The 25161-nt window shown below is 51.5% G+C and overlaps 1 protein-coding gene across 2 annotated transcripts in view; it reads right to left on the reverse strand.

Moving 5' to 3' along the window:
• The window catches only part of MUC4 (mucin 4, cell surface associated), a 70016-nt gene that overhangs the window by 32581 nt on the left and 12274 nt on the right, over positions 1–25161 (reverse strand). Inside the window, exons 2-25 of one of the 2 annotated variants that reach the window (XM_063704494.1) lie at positions 13435–16326; positions 12955–13386; positions 12619–12906; positions 11227–12570; positions 10987–11178; positions 10171–10938; positions 9691–10122; positions 8971–9546; positions 7819–8298; positions 7579–7770; positions 6955–7338; positions 6715–6858; positions 5995–6474; positions 5515–5850; positions 4075–5370; positions 3883–4026; positions 3211–3450; positions 2731–3114; positions 2347–2634; positions 1435–2106; positions 1147–1194; positions 859–1050; positions 139–618; positions 7–90 (exon numbers count right to left, since the gene is read on the reverse strand). In XM_063704494.1, the coding sequence (XP_063560564.1) occupies positions 7–90; positions 139–618; positions 859–1050; positions 1147–1194; positions 1435–2106; positions 2347–2634; positions 2731–3114; positions 3211–3450; positions 3883–4026; positions 4075–5370; positions 5515–5850; positions 5995–6474; positions 6715–6858; positions 6955–7338; positions 7579–7770; positions 7819–8298; positions 8971–9546; positions 9691–10122; positions 10171–10938; positions 10987–11178; positions 11227–12570; positions 12619–12906; positions 12955–13386; positions 13435–16326 (12768 nt within the window). Of the gene's footprint in view, positions 1–6; positions 16327–25161 lie in introns of both variants that reach the window. The other variant, XM_063704493.1, reaches the window with a different exon arrangement.

A 25161-nucleotide genomic window follows, 5' to 3' on the forward strand; every position in this document is an offset into this window, starting at 1 on the left:
AGCTACCTGATGTTTCCCTCTTCAGAGGGGAGTCCGAGGATACTGTGGAAGCTGAGGTAGCACTGCTGACAGGAAGAGGGGTAGCGTGACCTGTGGACACTGAGGAAGCGTCGGTGACAGGAAGAGGGGTGGCGTGACCTGTGGACACTGAGGAAGGGCTGGTGACAGGAAGAGGGGTGGCGTGACCTGTGGACACTGAGGAAGCGTCGGTGACAGGAAGAGGGGTGGCGTGACCTGTGGACACTGAGGAAGGGCTGGTGACAGGAAGAGGGGTGGTGTCACCTGTGGATACTGAGGAAGCGTCGGTGACAGGAAGAGCGGTGGTGTCTCCTGTGGATGCTGAGGAAGTGTCAGTGACAGGAAGAGGGGTGGTGTGACCTGCGGATACTGAGGAAGGGCTGGTGACAGGAAGAGGGGTGGTGTCACCTGTGGATACCAAGGAAGCGTCGGTGACAGGAAGAGGGGTGGTGCGACCTGTGGATACTGAGGAAGTGTCAGTGACAGGAAGAGGGGTGGAGTGACCTGTGGATACTGAGGAAGGGCTGGTGACAGGAAGAGGGGTGGTGTCACCTGTGGATGATGAGGAAGCGTCAGTGACAGGAAGAGGGGTGGTGTGACCTGTGGATACCGAGGAAGGGCTGGTGACAGGAAGAGGGATGGTGTCACCTGTGGATATTGAGGAAGCGTCGGTGACAGGAAGAGGGGTGGTGTGACCTGCGGATACTGAGGAAGGGCTGGTGACAAGAAGAGAGGTGGCGTGACCTGTGGATACTGAGGAAGCGTCGGTGACAGGAAGAGGGGTAGTGTGACCTGTGGATGCTGAGGAAGGGCTGGTGACAAGAAGAGGGGTGGTGTGACCTGTGGATGCTGAGGAAGGGCTGGTGACAGGAAGAGGGGTGGTGTGACCTGTGGACACTGAGGAAGCGTCGGTGACAGGAAGAGGGGTGGTGTCACCTGTGGATGCGGAGGAAGCGTCGGTGACAGGAAGAGGGGTGGCGTGACCTGTGGATGCTGAGGAAGGGCTGGCGACAGGAAGAGGGGTGACGTGACCTGTGGATCCTGAGGAAGCGTCGGTGACAGGAAGAGAGGTGGCGTGACGTGTGGATACTGAGGAAGGGCTGGTGACAGGAAGAGGGGTGGTGTGACCTGTGGATACTGAGGAAGTGTCAGTGACAGGAAGAGGGGTGGCGTGACCTGTAGACACTGAGGAAGCGTCAGTGACAGGAAGACAGGTGGTGTCACCTGTGGATACTGAGGAAGCGTCGGTGACAGGAAGAGGAGTGGTGCGACCTGCGGATACTGAGGAAGTGTCAGTGACAGGAAAAGGGGTGGTGTCACCTGTGGATACTGAGGAAGCGTCGGTGACAGGAAGAGGGGTGGTGTGACCTGCGGATACCGAGGAAGGGCTGGTGACAAGAAGAGAGGTGGCGTGACCTGTGGATACTGAGGAAGCGTCGGTGACAGGAAGAGGGGTGGTGTGACCTGTGGATACTGAGGAAGGGCTGGTGACAGGAAGAGGGGTGGTGTCACCTGTGGATACTGAGGAAGCGTCGGTGACAGGAAGAGGGGTGGTGTCACCTGTGGATACTGAGGAAGCGTCGGTGACAGGAAGAGGGGTGGTGTGACCTGTGGATACTGAGGAAGCGTCGGTGACAGGAAGAGGGGTGTTGTCACCTGTGGATGCTGAGGAAGCGTCGGTGACAGCAAGAGGGGTGGTGTGACCTGTGGATACTGAGGAAGCGTCGGTGACAGGAAGAGGGGTGGTGTCACCAGTGGATACTGAGGAAGCGTCGGTGACAGGAAGAGGGGTGCTGTCACCTGTGGATGCTAAGGAAGGGCTGATGACAGGAAGAGGGGTGGTGTCAACTGTGGATACTGAGGAAGTGTCAGTGACAGGAAGAGGGGTGGCGTGACCTGTAGACACTGAGGAAGCATCAGTGACAGGAAGAGGGGTGGTGTCACCTGTGGATACTGAGGAAGCGTCGGTGACAGGAAGAGGGGTGGTGTCACCTGTGGATGCTGAGGAAGGGCTAGTGACAGGAAGAGGGGTGGTGTGACCTGTGGATACTGAGGAAGCGTCGGTGACAGGAAGAGGGGTGGTGTCACCTGTGGATATTGAGGAAGGGCTGTTGACAGGAAGAGCGGTGGTGTCACCTGTGGATACTGAGGCAGCGTCGGTGACAGGAAGAGGGGTGCGGTCACCTGTGGATGCTGAGGAAGGGCTAGTGACAGGAAGAGGGGTGGTGTGACCTGCGGATACTGAGGAAGAGCTGGTGACAGGAAGATGGGTGGTGTGACCTGCAGATACTGAGGAAGCATCAGTGACAGGAAGAGGGGTGGTGTCACCTGTGGACACTGAGGAAGCGTCAGTGACACGAAGAGGGGTGGTGTCACCTGTGGATGCTGAGGAAGGGCTAGTGACAGGAAGAGGGATGGTGTCACCTGTGGATGCTGAGGAAGGGCTGGTGACAGGAAGAGGGGTGGTGTGACCTGCGGATACTGAGGAAGCATCGGTGACAGGAAGAGGGGTGGTGTCACCTGTGGATACTGAGGAAGGGCTGGTGACAGCAACAGGGGTCGTGTCACCTGTGGATGCTGAGGAAGGGCTGGTGACAGGAAGAGGGGTGGTGTCACCTGTGGATACTGAGGAAGCGTCGGTGACAGGAGGAGGGGTGGTGTTACCTGTGAATACTGAGGAAGGGCTGGTGACAGGAAGAGGGGTGGTGTCACCTGTGGATACTGAGGAAGTGTCGGTGACAGGAAGAGGGGTGGTGTGACCCATGGATGCTGAGGAAGCGTCAGTGACAGGAAGAGGGGTGGTGTCACCTGTGGATACTGAGGAAGGGCTGGTGACAGGAAGAGGGGTGGTGTCACCTGTGGATACTGAGGAAGGGCTGGTGACAGGAAGAGGGGTGGTGTGACCTGTGGATGCTGAGGAAGGGCTGGTGACAAGAAGAGAGGTGGCGTGACCTGTGGATACTGAGGAAGCGTCGGTGACAGGAAGAGGGGTGGTGTGACCTGTGGATGCTGAGGAAGGGCTAGTGACAGGAAGAGGGGTGGTGTTACCTGTGGATACTGAGGAGGCGTCAGTGACAGGAAGAGGGGTGGTGTCACCTGTGGATACTAAGGAAGCTTCGGTGACAGGAAGAGCGGTGGTGTCACCTGTGGATATTGAGGAAGGGCTGGTGACAGGAAGAGGGGTGGTGTCACCTGTGGATACTGAGGAAGGGCTGGTGACAGGAAGAGGGGTGGTGTGACCTGTGGATACTGAGGAAGTGTCAGTGACAGGAAGAGGGGTGGTGTGACCTGTGGATACTGAGGAAGGGCTGGTGACAGGAACAGGGGTGGTGTCACCTGTGGATGCTGAGGAAGGGCTGGTGACAGGAAGAGGGGTGGTGTCACCTGTGGATGCTGAGGAAGGGCTGGTGACAGGAAGAGGGGTGGTGTCACCTGTGGATACTGAGGAAGGCCTGGTGACAGGAAGAGGGGTGGTGTCACCTGTGGATACTGAGGAAGGGCTGGTGACAGGAAGAGGGGTGGTGTGACCTGTGGATGCTGAGGAAGGGCTGGTGACAAGAAGAGAGGTGGCGTGACCTGTGGATACTGAGGAAGCGTCGGTGACAGGAAGAGAGGTGGCATCACCTGTGGATGCTGAGGAAGGGCTAGTGACAGGAAGAGGGGTGGTGTTACCTGTGGATACTGAGGAGGCGTCGGTGACAGGAAGAGGGGTGGTGTCACCTGTGGATACTAAGGAAGCTTCGGTGACAGGAAGAGCGGTGGTGTCACCTGTGGATATTGAGGAAGGGCTGGTGACAGAAAGAGGGGTGGTGTCACCTGTGGATACTGAGGAAGGGCTGGTGACAGGAAGATGTGTGGTGTGACCTGTGGATACTGAGGAAGTGTCAGTGACAGGAAGAGGGGTGGTGTGACCTGTGGATACTGAGGAAGGGCTGGTGACAGGAACAGGGGTGGTGTCACCTGTGGATGCTGAGGAAGGGCTGGTGACAGGAAGAGGGGTGGTGTCACCTGTGGATACTGAGGAAGCGTCGGTGACAGGAGGAGGGGTGGTGTCACCTGTGGATACTGAGGAAGGGCTGGTGACAGGAAGAGGGGTGGTGTCACCTGTGGATACTGAGGAAGTGTCGGTGACAGGAAGAGGGGTGGTGTGACCCGTGGATGCTGAGGAAGCATCAGTGACAGGAAAAGGGGTGGTGTCACCTGTGGATACTGAGGAAGGGCTGGTGACAGGAAGAGGGGTGGTGTCACCTGTGGATACTGAGGAAGGGCTGGTGACAGGAAGAGGGGTGGTGTGACCTGTGGATGCTGAGGAAGGGCTGGTGACAAGAAGAGAGGTGGCGTGACCTGTGGATACTGAGGAAGCGTCGGTGACAGGAAGAGGGGTGGCGTGACCTGTGGATACTGAGGAAGCGTCGGTGACCGGAAGAGAGGTGGCGTCACCTGTGGATGCTGAGGAAGGGCTAGTGACAGGAAGAGGGGTGGTGTTACCTGTGGATACTGAGGAAGCGTCGGTGACAGGAAGAGGGGTGGTGTCACCTGTGGATACTAAGGAAGCTTCGGTGACAGGAATAGCGGTGGTGTCACCTGTGGATATTGAGGAAGGGCTGGTGACAGGAAGAGGGGTGGTGTCACCTGTGGATACTGAGGAAGGGCTGGTGACAGGAAGAGGGGTGGTGTGACCTGTGGATACTGAGGAAGCGTCAGTGACAGGAAGAGAGGTGGCGTGACGTGTGGATACTGAGGAAGTGTCAGTGACAGGAAGAGGGGTGGTGTGACCTGTGGATACTGAGGAAGGGCTGGTGACAGGAACAGGGGTGGTGTCACCTGTCGATGCTGAGGAAGGGCTGGTGACAGGAAGAGGGGTGGTGTCACCTGTGGATACTGAGGAAGCGTCGGTGACAGGAGGAGGGGTGGTGTCACCTGTGGATACTGAGGAAGGGCTGGTGACAGGAAGAGGGGTGGTGTCACCTGTGGATACTGAGGAAGTGTCGGTGACAGGAAGAGGGGTGGTGTGACCCGTGGATGCTGAGGAAGCGTCAGTGACAGGAAGAGGGGTGGTGTGACCTGTGGATACTGAGGAAGGCCTGGTGACAGGAAGAGGGGTGGTGTCACCTGTGGATACTGAGGAAGGGCTGGTGACAGGAAGAGGGGTGGTGTGACCTGTGGATGCTGAGGAAGGGCTGGTAACAAGAAGAGAGGTGGCGTGACCTGTGGATACTGAGGAAGCGTCGGTGACAGGAAGAGAGGTGGCATCACCTGTGGATGCTGAGGAAGGGCTAGTGACAGGAAGAGGGGTGGTGTTACCTGTGGATACTGAGGAGGCGTCGGTGACAGGAAGAGGGGTGGTGTCACCTGTGGATACTAAGGAAGCTTCGGTGACAGGAAGAGCGGTGGTGTCACCTGTGGATATTGAGGAAGGGCTGGTGACAGGAAGAGGGGTGGTGTCAGCTGTGGATACTGAGGAAGGGCTGGTGACAGGAAGAGGGGTGGTGTGACCTGTGGATACTGAGGAAGCGTCAGTGACAGGAAGAGAGGTGGCGTGACGTGTGGATACTGAGGAAGTGTCAGTGACAGGAAGAGGGGTGGTGTGACCTGTGGATACTGAGGAAGGGCTGGTGACAGGAACAGGGGTGGTGTCACCTGTGGATGCTGAGGAAGGGCTGGTGACAGGAAGAGGGGTGGTGTCACCTGTGGATACTGAGGAAGCGTCGGTGACAGGAGGAGGGGTGGTGTCACCTGTGGATACTGAGGAAGGGCTGGTGACAGGAAGAGGGGTGGTGTCACCTGTGGATACTGAGGAAGGGCTGGTGACAGGAAGAGGGGTGGTGTGACCTGTGGATGCTGAGGAAGGGCTGGTGACAAGAAGAGAGGTGGCGTGACCTGTGGATACTGAGGAAGCGTCGGTGACAGGAAGAGAGGTGGCATCACCTGTGGATGCTGAGGAAGGGCTAGTGACAGGAAGAGGGGTGGTGTTACCTGTGGATACTGAGGAGGCGTCGGTGACAGGAAGAGGGGTGGTGTCACCTGTGGATACTAAGGAAGCTTCGGTGACAGGAAGAGCGGTGGTGTCACCTGTGGATATTGAGGAAGGGCTGGTGACAGGAAGAGGGGTGGTGTCACCTGTGGATACTGAGGAAGGGCTGGTGACAAGAAGAGGGGTGGTGTGACCTGTGGATACTGAGGAAGCGTCAGTGACAGGAAGAGAGGTGGCGTGACGTGTGGATACTGAGGAAGTGTCAGTGACAGGAAGAGGGGTGGTGTGACCTGTGGATACTGAGGAAGGGCCGGTGACAGGAACAGGGGTGGTGTGACCTGTGGATACTGAGGAAGGGCTAGTGACAGGAAGAGGGGTGGTGTTACCTGTGGATACTGAGGAAGCGTCGGTGACAGGAAGAGGGGTGGTGTCACCTGTGGATACTAAGGAAGCTTCGGTGACAGGAAGAGCGGTGGTGTCACCTGTGGATATTGAGGAAGGGCTGGTGACAGGAAGAGGGGTGGTGTCACCTGTGGATACTGAGGCAGCGTCGGTGACAGGAAGAGGGGTGCTGTCACCTGTGGATGCTGAGGAAGCGCTGGTGACAAGAAGACGGGTGGTGTGACCTGTGGATCCTGAGGAAGCGTCGGTGACAGGAAGAGAGGTGGCATGAACTGTGGATACTGAGGAAGTGTCAGTGACAGGAAGAGGGGTGGCGTGACCTGTAGACACTGAGGAAGCATCAGTGACAGGAAGAGGGGTGGTGTCACCTGTGGATACTGAGGAAGCGTCGGTGACAGGAAGAGGGGTGGTGTCACCTGTGGATGCTGAGGAAGGGCTAGTGACAGGAAGAGGGATGGTGTGACCTGCGGATACTGAGGAAGGGCTGGTGGCAGGAAGATGGGTGGTGTGACCTGCGGATACTGAGGAAGCATCGGTGACAGGAAGAGGGGTGGTGTCACCTGTGGATGCTGAGGAAGGGCTGGTGACAGGAAGAGGGGTGGTGTGACCTGTGGATACTGAGGAAGCGTCAGTGACAGGAAGAGAGGTGGCGTGACGTGTGGATACTGAGGAAGCGTCAGTGACAGGAATAGGGGTGGTGTGACCTGTGGATACTGAGGAAGGGCTAGTGACAGGAAGAGGGGTGGTGTCACCTGTGGATACTGAGGAAGCGTCGGTGACAGGAAGAGGGGTGGTGTCACCTGTGGATACTAAGGAAGCGTCGGTGACAGGAAGAGGGGTGGTGTCACCTGTGGATATTGAGGAAGGGCTGGTGACAGGAAGAGGGGTGGTGTCACCTGTGGATGCTGAGGAAGGGCTAGTGACAGGAAGAGGGATGGTGTGACCTGCGGATACTGAGGAAGGGCTGGTGGCAGGAAGATGGGTGGTGTGACCTGCGGATACTGAGGAAGCATCGGTGACAGGAAGAGGGGTGGTGTCACCTGTGGATACTGAGGAAGCGTCAGTGACAGGAAGAGAGGTGGCGTGACGTGTGGATACTGAGGAAGCGTCAGTGACAGGAATAGGGGTGGTGTGACCTGTGGATACTGAGGAAGGGCTGGTGACAAGAACAGGGGTGGTGTCACCTGTGGATGCTGAGGAAGGGCTGGCGACAGGAAGAGGGGTGGTGTGACCTGTGGATACTGAGGAAGGGCTGGTGACAGGAAGAGCGGTGGTGTCATCTGTCGATACTGAGGAAGTGTCGGTGACAGGAAGAGGGGTGGTGTCACCTGTGGATACTGAGGAAGGGCTGGTGACAGGAAGAGGGGTGGTGTCACCTGTGGATACTGAGGAAGCGTCGGTGACAGGAAGAGGGGTGCTGTCACCTGTGGATGCTGATGAAGCGTCGGTGACAGCAAGAGGGGTGGTGTGACCTGTGGATGCTGAGGAAGCGTCAGTGACAGGAAGAGGGGTGGTGTCACCTGTGGATACTGAGGAAGGGCTGGTGACAGGAAGAGGGGTGATGTCACCTGTGGATGCTGAGGAAGGGCTGGTGACAGGAAGAGGGGTGGTGTCACCTGTGGATACTGAGGAAACATCAGTGACAGGAAGAGAGGTGGGGTGACCTGTGGATGCTGAGGAAGCATCGGTGACAGGAAGAGGGGTGGTGTCACCTGTGGATGCTGATGAAGCGTCGGTGACAGCAAGAGGGGTGGTGTGACCTGTGGATGCTGAGGAAGGGCTGGTGACAGGAACAGGGGTGGTGTCACCTGTGGATACTGAGGAAGCGTCGGTGACAGGAAGAGGGGTGGTGTGACCTGTGTATGCTGAGGAAGGGCTGGTGACAGGAAGAGGGGTGGTGTGACCTGTGGATACTGAGGAAGCGTCGGTGACAGGAAGAAGGGTGGTGTCACCTGTGGATACTGAGGAAGCGTCGGTGACAGGAAGACGGGTGGTGTGACCTGCGGATACTGAGGAAGCGTCAGTGACAGGAAGAGGGGTGGTGTCACCTGTGGACAGTAAGGAAGCGTCGGTGACAGGAAGAGGGGTGGTGTGACCTGTGGATGCTGAGGAAGGGCTGGTGACAGGACGAGGGGTGGTGTCACCTGTGGATACTAAGGAAGCGTCGGTGACAGGAAGAGGGGTGGTGTCACCTGTGGATATTGGGGGAGGGCTGGTGACAGGAAGAGGGGTGGTGTGACCTGTGGATACTGAGGAAGCGTCAGTGACAGGAAGAGGGGTGGTGTGACCTGTGAATGCTGAGGAAGGGCTGGTGACAGGACGAGGGGTGGTGTCACCTGTGGATACTAAGGAAGCGTCGGTGACAGGAAGAGGGGTGGTGTCACCTGTGGATATTGGGGGAGGGCTGGTGACAGGAAGAGGGGTGGTGTGACCTGTGGATACTGAGGAAGCGTCAGTGACAGGAAGAGGTGTGGTGTCACCTGTGGATATTGGGGGAGGGCTGGTGACAGGAAGAGGGGTGGTGTGACCTGTGGATACTGAGGAAAGGCTGGTGACAGGAACAGGGGTGGTGTCACCTGTGGATGCTGAGGAACGGCTGGTGACAGGAAGAGGGATGGTGTCACCTGTGGATACTGAGGAAGCGTCGGTGACAGGAAGAGGGGTGGTGTCACCTGTGGATACTGAGGAAGGGCTGGTGACAGGAAGAGGGGTGGTGTCACCTGTGGATACTGAGGAAGCGTCAGTGACAGGAAGAGGTGTGTTGTCACCTGTGGATACTGAGGAAGCATCGGTGACAGGAAGAGGGGTGGTGTGACCTGTGGATGCTGAGGAAGCGTCAGTGACAGGAAGAGGGGTGGCGTGACCTGTGGATACTGAGGAAGGGCTGGTGACAGGAAGAGGGGTCGCGTGACCTGTGGATACTGAGGAAGGGCTGGTGACAGGAAGAGCGGTGGTGTGACCTGTGGATACTGAGGAAGCGTCGGTGACAGGAAGAGGGGTGGTGTGACCTGTGGATGCTGAGGAAGCATCGGTGACAGGAAGAGGGGTGGTGTCACCTGTGGATGCTGATGAAGCGTCGGTGACAGCAAGAGGGGTGGTGTGACCTGTGGATGCTGAGGAAGGGCTGGTGACAGGAAGAGGGGTGGTGTCACCTGTGGATACTGAGGAAGCGTCGGTGACAGGAAGAGGGGTGGTGTGACCTGTGTATGCTGAGGAAGGGCTGGTGACAGGAAGAGGGGTGGTGTGACCTGTGGATACTGAGGAAGCGTCGGTGACAGGAAGAAGGGTGGTGTCACCTGTGGATACTGAGGAAGGGCTGGTGACAGGAAGAGGGGTGGTGTGACCTGTGGATGCTGAGGAAGGGCTGGTGACAAGAAGAGAGGTGGCGTGACCTGTGGATACTGAGGAAGCGTCGGTGACAGGAGGAGGGGTGGCGTGACCTGTGGATACTGAGGAAGCGTCGGTGACAGGAAGAGAGGTGGCGTCACCTGTGGATGCTGAGGAAGGGCTAGTGACAGGAAGAGTGGTGGTGTTACCTGTGGATACTGAGGAAGCGTCGGTGACAGGAAGAGGGGTGGTGTCACCTGTGGATGCTAAGGAAGCTTCGGTGACAGGAAGAGCGGTGGTGTCACCTGTGGATATTGAGGAAGGGCTGGTGACAGGAAGAGGGGTGGTGTCACCTGTGGATACTGAGGCAGCGTCGGTGACAGGAAGAGGGGTGCTGTCACCTGTGGATGCTGAGGAAGCGCTGGTGACAAGAAGACGGGTGGTGTGACCTGTGGATCCTGAGGAAGCGTCGGTGACAGGAAGAGAGGTGGCATGAACTGTGGATACTGAGGAAGTGTCAGTGACAGGAAGAGGGGTGGCGTGACCTGTAGACACTGAGGAAGCATCAGTGACAGGAAGAGGGGTGGTGTCACCTGTGGATACTGAGGAAGCGTCGGTGACAGGAAGAGGGGTGGTGTGGCCTGCGGATACTGAGGAAGGGCTGGTGACAGGAAGATGTGTGGTGTGACCTGCGGATACTGAGGAAGCATCGGTGACAGGAAGAGGGGTGGTGTCACCTGTGGATGCTGAGGAAGGGCTGGTGACAGGAAGAGGGGTGGTGTGACCTGTGGATACTGAGGAAGCGTCAGTGACAGGAAGAGAGGTGGCGTGACGTGTGGATACTGAGGAAGCGTCAGTGACAGGAAGAGGGGTGGTGTGACCTGTGGATACTGAGGAAGGGCTGGTGACAGGAACAGGGGTGGTGTCACCTGTGGATGCTGAGGAAGGGCTGGCGACAGGAAGAGGGGTGGTGTCACCTGTGGATACTGAGGAAGCGTCGGTGACAGGAAGAGGGGTGGTGTCACCTGTGGATACTGAGGAAGGGCTGGTGACAGGAAGAGCGGTGATGTCATCTGTCGATACTGAGGAAGTGTCGGTGACAGGAAGAGGGGTGGTGTCCCCTGTGGATACTGAGGAAGGGCTGGTGACAGGAACAGGGGTGGTGTCACCTGTGGATACTGAGGAAGCGTCGGTGACAGCAAGAGGGGTCGTGTCACCTGTGGATACTGAGGAAGGGCTGGTGACAGGAAGAGGGGTGATGTCACCTGTGGATGCTGAGGAAGGGCTGGTGACAGGAAGAGGGGTGGTGTCACCTGTGGATACTGAGGAAACATCGGTGACAGGAAGAGAGGTGGGGTGACCTGTGGATGCTGAGGAAGCATCGATGACAGGAAGAGGGGTGGTGTCACCTGTGGATGCTGATGAAGCGTCGGTGACAGCAAGAGGGGTGGTGTGACCTGTGGATGCTGAGGAAGGGCTGGTGACAGGAACAGGGGTGGTGTCACCTGTGGATACTGAGGAAGCGTCGGTGACAGGAAGAGGGGTGGTGTGACCTGTGTATGCTGAGGAAGGGCTGGTGACAGGAAGAGGGGTGGTGTGACCTGTGGATACTGAGGAAGCGTCGGTGACAGGAAGAAGGGTGGTGTCACCTGTGGATACTGAGGAAGCGTCGGTGACAGGAAGACGGGTGGTGTGACCTGCGGATACTGAGGAAGCGTCAGTGACAGGAAGAGGGGTGGTGTCACCTGTGGACAGTAAGGAAGCGTCGGTGACAGGAAGAGGGGTGGTGTGACCTGTGGATGCTGAGGAAGGGCTGGTGACAGGACGAGGGGTGGTGTCACCTGTGGATACTAAGGAAGCGTCGGTGACAGGAAGAGGGGTGGTGTCACCTGTGGATATTGGGGGAGGGCTGGTGACAGGAAGAGGGGTGGTGTGACCTGTGGATACTGAGGAAGCGTCAGTGACAGGAAGAGGGGTGGTGTGACCTGTGAATGCTGAGGAAGGGCTGGTGACAGGACGAGGGGTGGTGTCACCTGTGGATACTAAGGAAGCGTCGGTGACAGGAAGAGGGGTGGTGTCACCTGTGGATATTGGGGGAGGGCTGGTGACAGGAAGAGGGGTGGTGTGACCTGTGGATACTGAGGAAGCGTCAGTGACAGGAAGAGGTGTGGTGTCACCTGTGGATATTGGGGGAGGGCTGGTGACAGGAAGAGGGGTGGTGTGACCTGTGGATACTGAGGAAAGGCTGGTGACAGGAACAGGGGTGGTGTCACCTGTGGATGCTGAGGAACGGCTGGTGACAGGAAGAGGGATGGTGTCACCTGTGAATGCTGAGGAAGGGCTGGTGACAGGAAGAGGGGTGGTGTCACCTGTGGATACTGAGGAAGGTCTGGTGACAGGAATAGGGGTGGCGTGACCTGTGGATGCTGAGGAAGCGTCGGTGACAGCAAGAGGGGTGGTGTCACCTGTGGATACTGAGGAAAGGCTGGTGACAGGAACAGGGGTGGTGTCACCTGTGAATGCTGAGGAAGGGCTGGTGACAGGAAGAGGGGTGGTGTCACCTGTGGATACTGAGGAAGCGTCAGTGACAGGAAGTGGGGTGGTGTCACCTGTGGATACTGAGGAAGGGCTGGTGACAGGAAGAGGGGTGGTGTCACCTGTGGATACTGAGGAAGCGTCAGTGACAGGAAGAGGTGTGGTGTCACCTGTGGATACTGAGGAAGCGTCGGTGACAGGAAGAGGGGTGGTGTCACCTGTGGATGCTGAGGACGCGTCAGTGACAGGAAGAGGGGTGGCGTGACCTGTGGATACTGAGGAAGGGCTGGTGACAGGAAGAGGGGTGGCGTGACCTGTGGATACTGAGGAAGGGCTGGTGACAGGAAGAGGGGTGGTGTGACCTGTGGATACTGAGGAAGCGTCGGTGACAGGAAGAGGGGTGGTGTCACCTGTGGATGCTGAGGAAGCGTCGGTGACAAGAAAAGGAGTGGTGTGACCTGTGGATGCTGAGGAAGGGCTGGTCACAGGAAGAGGGGTGGTGTGACCTGTGGATACTGAGGAAGCGTCAGTGACAGGAAGAGGGATGCTGTCACCTGTGGATGCTGAGGAAGGGCTGGTGACAGGAATAGGGGTGGTGTTACCTGTGGATACTGAGGAAGGGCTGGTGACAGGAGGAGGGGTGGTGTGACCTGTGGATACTGAGGAAGGGCTGGTGACAGGAAGAGGGGTGGTGTCACCTGTGGATGCTGAGGAAGCATCGGTGACAGGAAGAGGGGTGGCGTGACCTGTGGATGCTGAGGAAGCGTCGGTGACAGGAAGAGGGGTGGCGTGACCTGTGGATGCTGAGGAAGCGTCAGTGACAGGAAGAGGGGTGGTGTGACCTGTGGATACTGAGGAAGGGCTGGTGACAGGAAGAGGGGTCGTGTCACCAGTGGATGCTGAGGAAGCGTCGGTGACAGGAAGTGGGGTGGCGTGACCTGTGGATGCTGAGGAAGCGTCGGTGAGAGGAAGAGAGGTGGCGTGACCTGTGGATACTGCGGAAGTGTCAGTGACAGGAAGAGGGGTGGTGTGACCTGTGGATACTGAGGAAGGGCTGGTGACAGGAAGAGGGGTGGTGTCACCTGTGGATACTGAGGAAGCGTCGGTGACAGGAAGTGGAGTGGTGTCACCTGTGGATGCTGAGGAAGCGTCGGTGAGAGGAAGAGAGGTGGCGTGACCTGTGGATACTGAGGAAGCGTCAGTGACAGGAAGAGGGGTGGTGTTGCTGATGAGGGCCGTGATGAAGGTTTTACCAGACCCTGAAGGTGACAGAGTGTGGGTCTCGGTTTGTGGAGATGTAATCCCCCTGAATGTGATCGAAGGAGGTGTGGGTGTGACTGTTGAGAAGGTGTCGGTCGCCTGGGACGCCAGGCCGATGGTGTCAGACCCTCTGCTGGTTGCTGTCCCCTGAGTCTGGGCCATCCGGGAAATGGCGGCTGTCTCCTGAGGAGAGGCGCTGGGAGAAGTTGGGCTTGACTGTCCTGTCAGTCTCCCTGCAGTGGAGGCCTCAGAAAGGGTGGGTTGAAAGGTGCCGGGGACGATCGCAGACGCCATTCCTGTGCTTACTGGGGTGGCACCATGACTGGCTGAGGCTGACAGCAATTCGGTTGTTGACTGGGTTGTGTGACTGTCCCTGGAGGGGTTTGATGAAAACCTTGTCGTCTCTCCTGAGGTGGATATTCCTTCACTTCCTGAAGGTGTTGTGCCGCTCGCCCTGGATGAGGAAGGGGTAGCTGTGCCGGCTGAGGTGGTTCCTGACCCTGAGGAGGCCAGTTCGCTGGTCTGTGTTTGTCCAGAGGCATCTGTGCCCTCAGCCTGGTGGGTTTGGGTCATGGCTGCTGCTGTGTCAGGTGAGGTGCTGGCAGAGGCTGATGTCCATTGTCCTTCTGGGCCCCCTGGTGTTGACACTACAGAGTTGGCCAGAGGAAGGGCGCCTGTTTTGGAAAGTGACGTGCCTCCTGAGGGCCCCAGGGTGGCATCATGGCTGCTGGGTGCTGCCTGCAGTGCTGTGGTCGGGGCCTGGGTTGTGTGACCATCCCCGGTGGGAGCTGGGGCAAAGGTTGTTGCTACACTTATGGTGGGTGCGTCCTGAGGAACAATTTCTGAGGGCGAGTGCCCACTGGCTGTGAAGGGAGAACCTGGGGTGGTGACTGTCTTGGTGTCAGTCATGGGGGAGACGGACCTCGTGGTTTGTGCTTCTTGTGTGGTCTGCGGGGCTTGAGTGTGACCTCTTTGGGAAGCAGCTGGTGATTCCTGAGGAGAGGTGCTTGTGGAATGTATTGTTGAATGATTTGTTGATGGTGCCGTTGTAATTTGTTGTGATGTGTGTCTATCCAGCATAGGTGAAGAAGATGGGGATGTGGCCGTTTTTATCATCTGAGTCACACTGTAGCTTGGGCTGCTGACAAGAGCCTCTCCAGTGGTCCCCGTTTCTTGTGTCCATTGTGTCTGGGCACCTGCCCCTGTTGTTTTTGGGAGAGTTGTGCTGTGGGAGGAGTATGTGGTGGGCTCTCCTGGTTCCCCTATTGCTGAGACCTCAGAGGGGACCCTTGGAAGAGTGCCAGCTGTCCCTGTAGATGGATTTCCTGCGACAAGCCTAGTGGCAGCACCTGTTGATGTTGAGGGCAGTTCTGTTTGTGACCAAGTTGTGTGGCCTTTGCTGGAGAATGAGGAAGCCCATGTTGTTGTTTCATGTGGAGTAAATATTTCTTGAGACACACCTGGAGAGAATGAGCTCCTCTCATGAGGCCGTCCTGTGGTCTCTGCACCTTCACTCTGCTGGGTGTGGAAAGCTGTGGATATTTTTGGAGGTAGAGAACTGGGGGAGAGTGCTGTTGACAGAGTGTCTGACCGCCATATGGTTGAAACTTTGGAAGTGATTGCAGAAATGGTTCCACTTACAGCTGGTGATGTCTCCTCTGTGTTTCCAAGAGTAGAGTCTCTGGAGGTTGGCATTCTGAACACCTTTGATGTTACCAGGAATGTATTGCTGACACTGGAAGGGGATGAGGTGGTTGTTTCACCAGAAGGGAATGTCTCCTGAGAAACTGTTCCACTTGGGTTGAATCCACTTGGTGAGGATAAAACAGTTGATGTTGTAACCGGTGTGAGGGTGTTGAGGGTGTTGATTTGAGATACTCTGGTGGTCTCCATGCTCTGAGTCTGGTGGTTCTTAGAAAAAGCTGTTGTGTCCTGAGTAGAAGTCCTTGAGAAAGTTGCTGGTGATTGTCCTTCTGGATCAACTGTTACTAAGGATGCTGAGGTGACTGGCATAAGACTTCCAGTAACAGGTACTGATGTCTCCCCTGGGTTTCCAAGAGTGGAGCCTGTGGAGGTTGTCACTGTTATCTTCTCTGATGTAATCATGGATGTGTTTGTGACACTAGAGGGGGATGAGGTAGCTGTTTCACCTGAAGGAGATGTCTTCTGAGAAACAGTCCCTGTCACATTGTGTACACTTGGAGAGAAGGAAGGAGTTGAAGTGGTTCTGTGTGTTAGGGTGCTGGTTTGAGATTCCCTGGTGGTCTGCGTGCTCCGAGTCCAGTGGTTCTGAGAAGAAGCTGATGTGTCTTGGGCAGAGTTCCTCCAGAAAGTTGTTCGTGATTGTCCTTCCTGTCCAGCTGTTATTGAGACTGCTGAGGTCACTGGGGTAGAACTTTCAGTTCCTGCTGTTGATGTCTCTTCTGTGTTTCCAAGAGTGGAGTCTATGGAGGTTGTCATTGTTATAGTCTTTGATGTCATCATGAGTGTGTTGGTGACACTGGAGGGAAATGATGTGGTCATTTCATCTGGAGGAGCTGTCTCCTGAGGAACAGTCTCCATCACATTGTGTACACTTGGGGAAGAAAAAAGAGTTGATGTCATCATCTGTGTGAGGGTGTCAGTTTGAGCTTTGCTGGTGGTCTCCGTGCTCTTAGTCTGGTGGTTCTGAGATGAAGCTGATATGTCCTGATTAGAGGTCCTTGAAGAAGCTGTAGTTGATTGTCCCTCTAGTGTCGCTGTTGTTGAGCCTGTTGAGGTGACTGGGGCAGGAGTTTTACTTCCAGTTGTTAATGTGTCCTCTGTGGTTCCTGGAGTGAACCAAAATAGGCAAGCAGAGAGCTAAATCATGAATGAACTCCTATTCACAATTGCTACAAATAGAATAAAATACCTAGGAATACAGCTAACAAAGGATGTGAAAACTACCATTCTTCACAGAATGAGAACAAACTACTTTAAAATTCATATGGAATCAAAAAAGAACCCAAATAGCCAAGACAATCCTAAGCAAAAAGAACAAAGTGGGAGGCTACCTGACTTCAAACTATACTACAAGGCTACAGTAACCAAAACAGCATGGTACTGGTACCAAAACTGACATATAAACCAATGGAACAGAATAGATACCTTGGAAATAAGACCACACATCTACAACCATCTGATCTTTGACAAACCTGACAAAAGCAGGCGATGGGGAAAGGATTCTCTATTCAACAAATGGTGCTGGGAAAACTGGTTAGCCATATGCAGAAAACTGAAACTGGACCCCTTCCTTACACCTTATACAAAAATTAACTCAAGGCAGGTTAAAGACTTACATGTAAAACCCCAAACCATGAAAACCCTAGAAGAAAACCTAGGCAATACCATTCAGGACATAGACATAGGCAAAGATTTTATGATGAAATCTCCAAAAGCACTTGCAACAAAAGCTAAAATTGACAAATGGGATCTAATTAAACTAAAGAGCTCTGCATAGCAAAAGAAACTATCATCAGAGCAAACAGGCAACCTAAAAAATGAGAAAATTTTTGCAATCTAACCATCTGACAGAGGTCTAATATCCAGAATTTACAAGGAACTTAAATTTACAAGAAAAAAATAAACAACCCCATCAAAAAGCGGGCAAAGGATATGAACAGACACTTATCAAAAGAAGACATTTATGCCACCAACAAACATATGAAAAAAAGCTCATCATCATGGATCATTAGAGAAATGCAAATCAAAACTAAAATGGGATATCATCTCACACCAGTCAGAATGGCAATTATTAAAAAGTCAAGAAACAGCAGATGCTGGCAAGGCTGTGGTGAAATAGGAACGCTTTTACACTGTTGGTGGGAGTGTAAATCAGTTCAACCATTGTGGAAGACAGTGTGGCGATTCCTCAAGGATCTAGAACCAGAAATACCATTTGACCCAGCAATCTCATTACTGGGTATATGCCCAGAGGAATATAAATCATTCTGTTATAAAGATACATGCACACGTATGTTTACTGCAGCACTATTCACAGTAGTAAAGACATGAAACCAACCCAAATGTCCATCAGTGATAGACTGGATAAAGAAAATGTGGTACATATGCAGCACGGAATACTATGCAGCCATAAAAAAGGAATGGGATCACGTCCTTTGCAGGTACATGGATGAAGCTGAAAGCCATCATCCTCAACAAACTAACAGGGGAACAGAAAACCAAACACTGCATGTTTTCACTCATAAGTTGGAGTTGAACAATGAGAACACATGGACACAGGGAGGGGAACATCACACACCGGCGCCTGTCAGGGACGGGACAAGGGGAGGAAGAGCGTCAGGATAAATAGCTAATACATGCAGGTGATGGGAACAACACACACCGGCGCCTGTCAGGGACGGGACAAGGGGAGGAAGAGCGTCAGGATAAATAGCTAATACATGCAGGTGATGGGAACAACACACACCGGCGCCTGTCAGGGACGGGACAAGGGGAGGAAGAGCGTCAGGATAAATAGCTAATACATGCAGGTGATGGGAACAACACACACCAGCGCCTGTCAGGGACGGGACAAGGGGAGGAAGAGCGTCAGGATAAATAGCTAATACATGCAGGTGATGGGAACAACACACACCAGCGCCTGTCAGGGGCAGGACAAGGGGAGGAAGAGCGTCAGGATAAATAGCTAATACATGCAGGTGATGGGAACAACACACACCAGCGCCTGTCAGGGACGGGACAAGGGGAGGAAAAGTGTCAGGATAAATAGGTAATACATGCAGGTGATGGGAACAACACACACCGGCGCCTGTCAGGGACGGGACAAGGGGAGGAAGAGCGTCAGGATAAATAGCTAATACATGCAGGTGATGGGTTGATGGGTGCAGTAGACCACCATGGCACATATATACCTGTGTAACAAACCTGCACGTTCTGCACACGTATCCCGAAACTTAAAGTAAAAAATGAAAAGAAATAAAAAGAAAAAATGAAAAATTAATATATCACAATTGTACATATTTGGGGGATAAAAAAATAATAAGAGATGGGGCCGGGCACGGTAGCCCCACCGGCAATCCCAGCACTTTGGGAGGCCGAGATGGGTGGATCACTTGAGGTCAGGAGTGCGAGACCAGCCTGGGCAATATGGCAAAACCCCGTCTCTACTAGAAAAAAAAAATACAGCAATAGCTGGGCGTGGTGGTGGGTGCCTGTAATCCCAGTTACTCAAAAGGCTGAGGCAGGAGAATTGCTTGAACCCAGGAGGTGGAGGTTGCAGTGAGCAGACATCATGCCACTTCACTGCAGCCTGGGCGACAGAGCAAGATTCTGTCTCAAAAAAAAAAAAAAAAAAAAAAGGAGAGAGAGATGGGGGTGCAGGATTCCCACAGAAGAAGGCCCCTGATAAGCACTGCTTCAAATCGCCTAGAAAAAGCACAGCTGCAGGAATATAGCCAATGGTCTTCTCCAGCTCCCACCTGTCTTCCTTGTGAGGAGGAAGGTGAGGTTAGACTAGAATGGTGAATTAACTGTGTTAAACTCCATGGGAAGAGGGAAACAGTACCCCTGCTATAAGCTGGGTTAACTCTCTCAACTTGAATTATAGCATTATCTTTCTTAAAAATAAATTAAATTTCTCCTTTTCTTTTTCGTTATTAACATCTGTCCCAGTAAAAAACCCAAGGGGTAAATGCATATACTCTTGCCCTGGTCACAGACTACCATGAAGCTAATATTATTGACCATAACCACTTTTTAAAAAAAAAATTATTTCCCAGGCAGAGGCCAGGCATGGTGGCTCATGTCTGTAATCCCAGCATTTTGGGAGGCCAAGGTGGGAGGATCACTTGAGGCCAGGAGTTTGAGACCAGCCTGGGCAACATAGCGAGACCCTCTGTCTTAAAAAATAAAAATAAAAATAATAATAATAATAATAGATATTAAATAAATAAAGAAAAATATTTCCCAGGCAGAATGTTTAAGTATTGGCTTTTTTTGTTTAAAATATCTCACAGCACCTACACTAGCCACGTACCATCTTCTTGAATATTACCTTAGCCTCTGAGTCCCTGAACCAAGAAGAAACCAAGAAAACTTGCCTTTTTTTTCTCTTAGAAACTGACTCTTTTGGGTTTTCATTAGTTCCCTAGCTGTTCTCAAACTTCTTTCTTTTTTCTTTTTAAACATATATATATAGAGAGAGAGAGAGAGAAGAGAGAGAGAGAGAGAGAGAGAAAGAAAGAGAGAGAGAGAGAGAGAGAGACAGGGTCTTCTGTCACCCAGGCTGAAGTTCAGCGGTGTAATTGGCCTTCTGAGTAGCTGGGACTACAGGCACACACAACCATGCCTGGGTAATTTTTTTATTTTTGTAGAGGTGGAATCTTGCTATGTTGCCTAGGCTGCTGTCGAACTCCCGGCCTCAAGCGATCCTCCTGCTTCAGACTCTCAAAGTACTGGGATTAAAGGTGTGAGCCACCGCTCCCACCCTTTTTTTCAACCTCAGTGCTCCTAGATAGTTGGCAAGATGATATTCAGAGAGACAAAGTCTCAGGGAAGAATTTAGCTTCAAGTCCACTTTCTGGAATTGACTGTAATTCGCCACTTTCTCTTCTTAAGACAGTAATTTAGACTCTCAAGTGAGTGATAATGGTTATGAACCAGCTCTAATTGTTAAAAAAGTGACTCACTTGCAAGCTTCTGCACTTCATTAATAGTAACTGCTTACTGGTGACACACTTGTAAACCGACGTGGACAAAGGCATGGGCTGAACCGCAGAGCCCTCTGGGAGGTCCCTGGGCCCCTGGCTTAATCCAAAATGACTCCACTTCAACTTTAAATGGAAACTTCCTTTAGTTGGAATTAGGATGAGATTTGTTGATAGGACTGTAAACTCGATGCCTGCTTTCTCCTAGAGAAAATTTGCAAAACTTGGTTTCTCCAAATAAGGTTTAAATTTAAAAACATTCTCTATGCAGTTATTTTTAACCTTATTTCATTTCCCTGATAACATAATTAAGAGCATTTGTCTATCATCAGGCTTTGAGTAAACAGACAGGAGCTATCTAGGGGCCAAACTTTCTGAATGTGTAAATTCTTGGCAATTAACATCTTTTCAGAGCCTGCATCACCTCTGCTAAAATCAGTATCAGCAGCGGAAGTTTCATGACAGCACCGTCCTTTTTTTTAAAGTAAAGATTTTTGTAGTTCTTTATAAAAGTGGCACAGCTCCGTTTCAGCGATATGGAAGAAGAGATAAGCCTCTAATAGCAAAACCAGCCGATGCCAGATAAATACATGTTATAAATGTAATAAATGTTTTCTAATGCAGAGGTGAGATGAGAAGAAAGAAAGGGAAACACTCAGGAGTGAAGAAGTTAACAACTAAGACGGTGAGTCAATGCCCTTGGAAATGTGCTGACTGAAAGGCTGAAAAAGGAAAGGAAGCAAGACCCTCGGTCACGACACTGAACTGAGTTTCCCTGCAAAAAGTTGGAACCGCCAGCAAAAAAGGTGGACTAGAAAGACCAGGAAGAAAAAAGAAAAAGGAAGCAGAATGAAGGATATAGTAACAGACCAGAACTCACTATAGAAACAATTAAAAATGGAATAAATGAAGCCAAAGATTAGTTCTTTGAAAATAAAACAAACACCTGGCAAGAGAAAGAAAGTGGGGGGGTGGGAGGAGGGAGAGAGAGAGACAGAAAAGACACAGATATCAAGATTATTAGAAACAAAAAAGGGTACATAACTTCAGAAAAAAAAATTTAAGAGACAGTGCTCTGATGAATTTATACCAAAAAATATGAAAACTTAGATAAATTGGATATACTGTCCTTAAAAATATAATTTATCAAAAATGAATTAAGAAAAAAACCTGGCTATAAACTATTTTATTTATTTAATTTTATTTATTTATTTTTTTGAAACAGAGTCTTGCTTTGTTGCCCAGGCTGGAGTGCAATGGCATGATCTCAGCTCACTGCAACCTCTGCCTCCCAGGTTCAAGATTCTCCTGCTTCAGCCTCCCAAGTAGCTGGGATTACAGACGCCCACTACCACGCCTGGCTAATTTTTGTATTTTTAGTAGAGACTGGGTTTCACCATGTCGTCCTGGCTGGTCTCAAACTCCTGACCTCAGGTGATCTACCCACCTCGGCATCCCAAAGTGCTGGGATTACAGGCATGAGCCACCTCGCCCAGCCACTATAAACTATTTTAAATTGAATCAGCAGTTTAAAAAATATAATCTAGGCCGGGTGCAGTGGCTCACGCCTGTAATCCTAACACTTTGGGAGGGTGAGGCAGGCGGATCATGAGGTCAGGAGATTGAGACCATCCTGGCTAACACGGTGAAAAAAAAATTAGCTGGGCATGGTGGCAGGCGCCTGTAGTCCCAGCTACTCTGGAGGCTGAGGCAGGAGAACGGCGTGAACCTGGGAGGCAGAGGTTGCAGTGAGCCGAGATCATGCCATTGCACTCCAGCCTGGGTGACAAGGTGAGACTCCGTCTCAAAAAAAAAAATATGTATATATAATCTATCCACCCCACAAAAAAATGCAGGCTAAGATGAGTTTACAGGCAAATCAGACATTCAAGGAATAGGTAATTTCAATTCTATACAAACGTATTCAGAGTTTGGAACAGGAGGAAATGATCTACTAATAATTTTATACAGTTGGAAACCAAAGATAGGATAAGAAAGACAAGCTATAGATTAATAAGTCCCAGTAATAATAGATGGAAGCATCGTAAATAAAATATTAGCAAGCCAAAGTGCATCATGGCCGGGCGCGGCGGCTCATGCCTGTAACCCCAACACTTTGGCAGGCCGAGGCGGGCGGATCACTTGAGGCCGGGAGTTCCAGACCAGCCTGGCCAACCTAGAGAAACCCCGCCTCTGGTAAAAATACAAAAAATTTGTATTTTTTTGGATTACAGGTGTGTGCTGGGCTTGGTGGCACACACCTGTAATCCCAGCTACTCAGGAGGCTGAGGCACAAGAGTTGCTTGAACCCAGGAGGCAGAGATTGCAGTGAGCCGAGATTGTGCCACTGCACTCCAGCCTGGTGACAGAGCAGGACTCTATCTTAAATAAATAAATAAATAAATAAATAAATATTTTAAAAGTACATCATGATCAAGCTGAGTTTAAATCAGAAATGCAAGATAAAGACAATGCTTTCTTAATGTAAATCACCATGTAAACAGAATGGAGGGGAGACACGATCACCACAGCAGATACAGGAAAGTTATTTGATAAAAGTCAACACTTACTCCTGTTAAAACTCCTAGCAAACTAAAAAGAGACATTAACTCTTTTAACCTGATAAACAATGTCAATTATAACCCCGTGTAAACATTATACTTAAAACAATGGAAACGTTTCTGTAAAATCGGGAATAAAACCAAGATGCCAACAATCATTGCTTCTAATCAACATTAGGTTGAAGGTTTTAGCTGGTGAAATAAGACAAGAAAATTAAACAAAAAGTATGAGAGTACAGAAATGTGATTTTGGGTATGGAAGGGATGAAACAAGCCTATGGTTATTTGCAGATAACATAATTGTTATCTGCAACATAGAAACTTCCCAAACATATACATTATTAGCAAAGTTCTACATCCATAATCAAAATTTTAAAAATAATTGCATTCCAGCTGGGCGTGGTGATTCATGCCTGTAATCCCAGTGCTTTGAGAGGCTGAGGCAGGAGGAACATTAGAGGCCAGGAGTTCGAGACCAGCCTAGGCAACATAGCAAGATCCTGTCTCTACAGAAATAAAAAATAAAAAAATAAAAAATTAGCTGGGCATAGTAGCACACACATATAGTTCCAGCTACTCAGAAGTTGAGGGGGGAGGATCACTTGAGCCCAAGAGTTCGAGGCTGCAGTGAGCTATGATCACTCCACTGTACTCCAGCCTGCATGACAGAGGGAGACTCTGTCTCAAAAAAAGATTTAAAAACAAAATAAAACTGCATTCCTATATATCAGTGAAAGAGAAAGTATTTTTAAGACTATAGTGTTTATGATGGTGACCAAAAAAAGTACATAAAAATAAATCTAACAAAAGATGTGCTTAATCTTTATGGACAAAATTGTACAACTGCATTGAAATATGCCAAAGAAAACACACATACTGGTTACGTGCATTTGGGAACATTTATAGTTGAAAGATCAAAACCCATAATCTTGCTACCAGACAGTGTTTCCTTCCAGGATGTTTTTATGCTTTAAAAAATATATAGTTTAGGCCAGGCGCGGTGGCTCACACCTGTAATCCCAGCGCTTTGTGAGGCTGAGGTGGGCGGATCATGAGGTCAGGAGATCGAGACTATCCTGGCTAACACGGTGAACCCCCGTCTCTACTAAAAATACAAAAAAATTAGCCAGGCGTGGTGGCGGGCGCCTGTAGTCCCAGCTACTCGGGAGGCTGAGGCAGGAGAATGGCGTGAACCCGGGAGGCGGAGCTTGCAGTGAGCCGAGATTGCACCACTGCACTCCCGCCTGGGCGACAGAGTGAGACTCCGTCTCAAAAAAAAAAAAAAATTAAAAATTAAAAAATATATATGTGTAGTTTAACTTATTCAGTATACATAATTTTGTATCCTGCCTTTTTAGCCATACCTGATATGAGCATTTCTTCAAGATACTAGCTTCGTAAACATAGCCTGAGAACACGCACATCTTTTATGTCTTGGATGGCAGTTCCTTGCTTCCCCCTTTTGGAGTCCTATAAGAGCTGGCTCAGGGGGACTGGGAGAGCTCAGCTCCATAGTAAAATCTAGAGTGCTGTATAAAAACTCCCCCTGCTGAGCTCTGGTGGCCTCCTTCCTAACAAAGCCACTGCCCCAACTGGAAGCGTTGTTACCCTTCCCATTTTCTGTTAAACAGGAGCAGGTATCTCTCCTGTACCACATCCTGCTGTGTGTCCACCGTACCCACCTCTCTGTGCAATGAGAGCTCGGGGGTCATGTGGACTCCACTGCTCCCTGCTCACAATTTCTCCTTAATACATCTTACTTTATGCCCGTTCTGTGTGTTGCTAGTATGTATGTGTGACACTGTGTGTGTGTGTGTGTGTGACATTGTGTGTGTGTGTGTGTGTGTCCCTGCCCTTATGGAACATTGGACATAACCTTTAAACATTTTTTTTCCAGATGGAGTTTCACTCTTGTTGCCCAGGCTGGAGTGCAACGGCACGATTTCGGCCCACTGCAACCTCCGCCTCCGTGATTCTCCTGCTTCAGCCTCCCAAGTAGCTGGGATTACAGGCATGTGCCACCATGCCAGGCTAATTTTTTGTATTTTTAGTGGAGACTGGGTTTCACCATGTTGGCCAGGCTGGTCTCAAACTCTTGACCTCAGGTGATCCACTCACCTCAGCCTCCCAAAGTGCTGGGATTACAGGTGTGAGCCACCGTGCCCAGCCTAAACACTAAATAATAAGCCATCATAGAGAAAGCTCATATTGTTAACTTACTGTTGGACAATTAGGATATTTCCAATGTATTGCTTATTTTAAATAAAGCCCTGATGACTATCTTCATGTATAATGTTTTGTTTACATTATTTCAGCTCATCTCCTTAACATAAATTTCTATCAGTGGAATTGCTGGTTTATGCTGTTATAAAATTTTTCATGTTATTAATACAGA

This window comes from Gorilla gorilla, chromosome 2, assembly GCF_029281585.2.
Source record: "Gorilla gorilla gorilla isolate KB3781 chromosome 2, NHGRI_mGorGor1-v2.1_pri, whole genome shotgun sequence".
Classification (NCBI taxonomy): domain Eukaryota; kingdom Metazoa; phylum Chordata; class Mammalia; order Primates; family Hominidae; genus Gorilla; species Gorilla gorilla.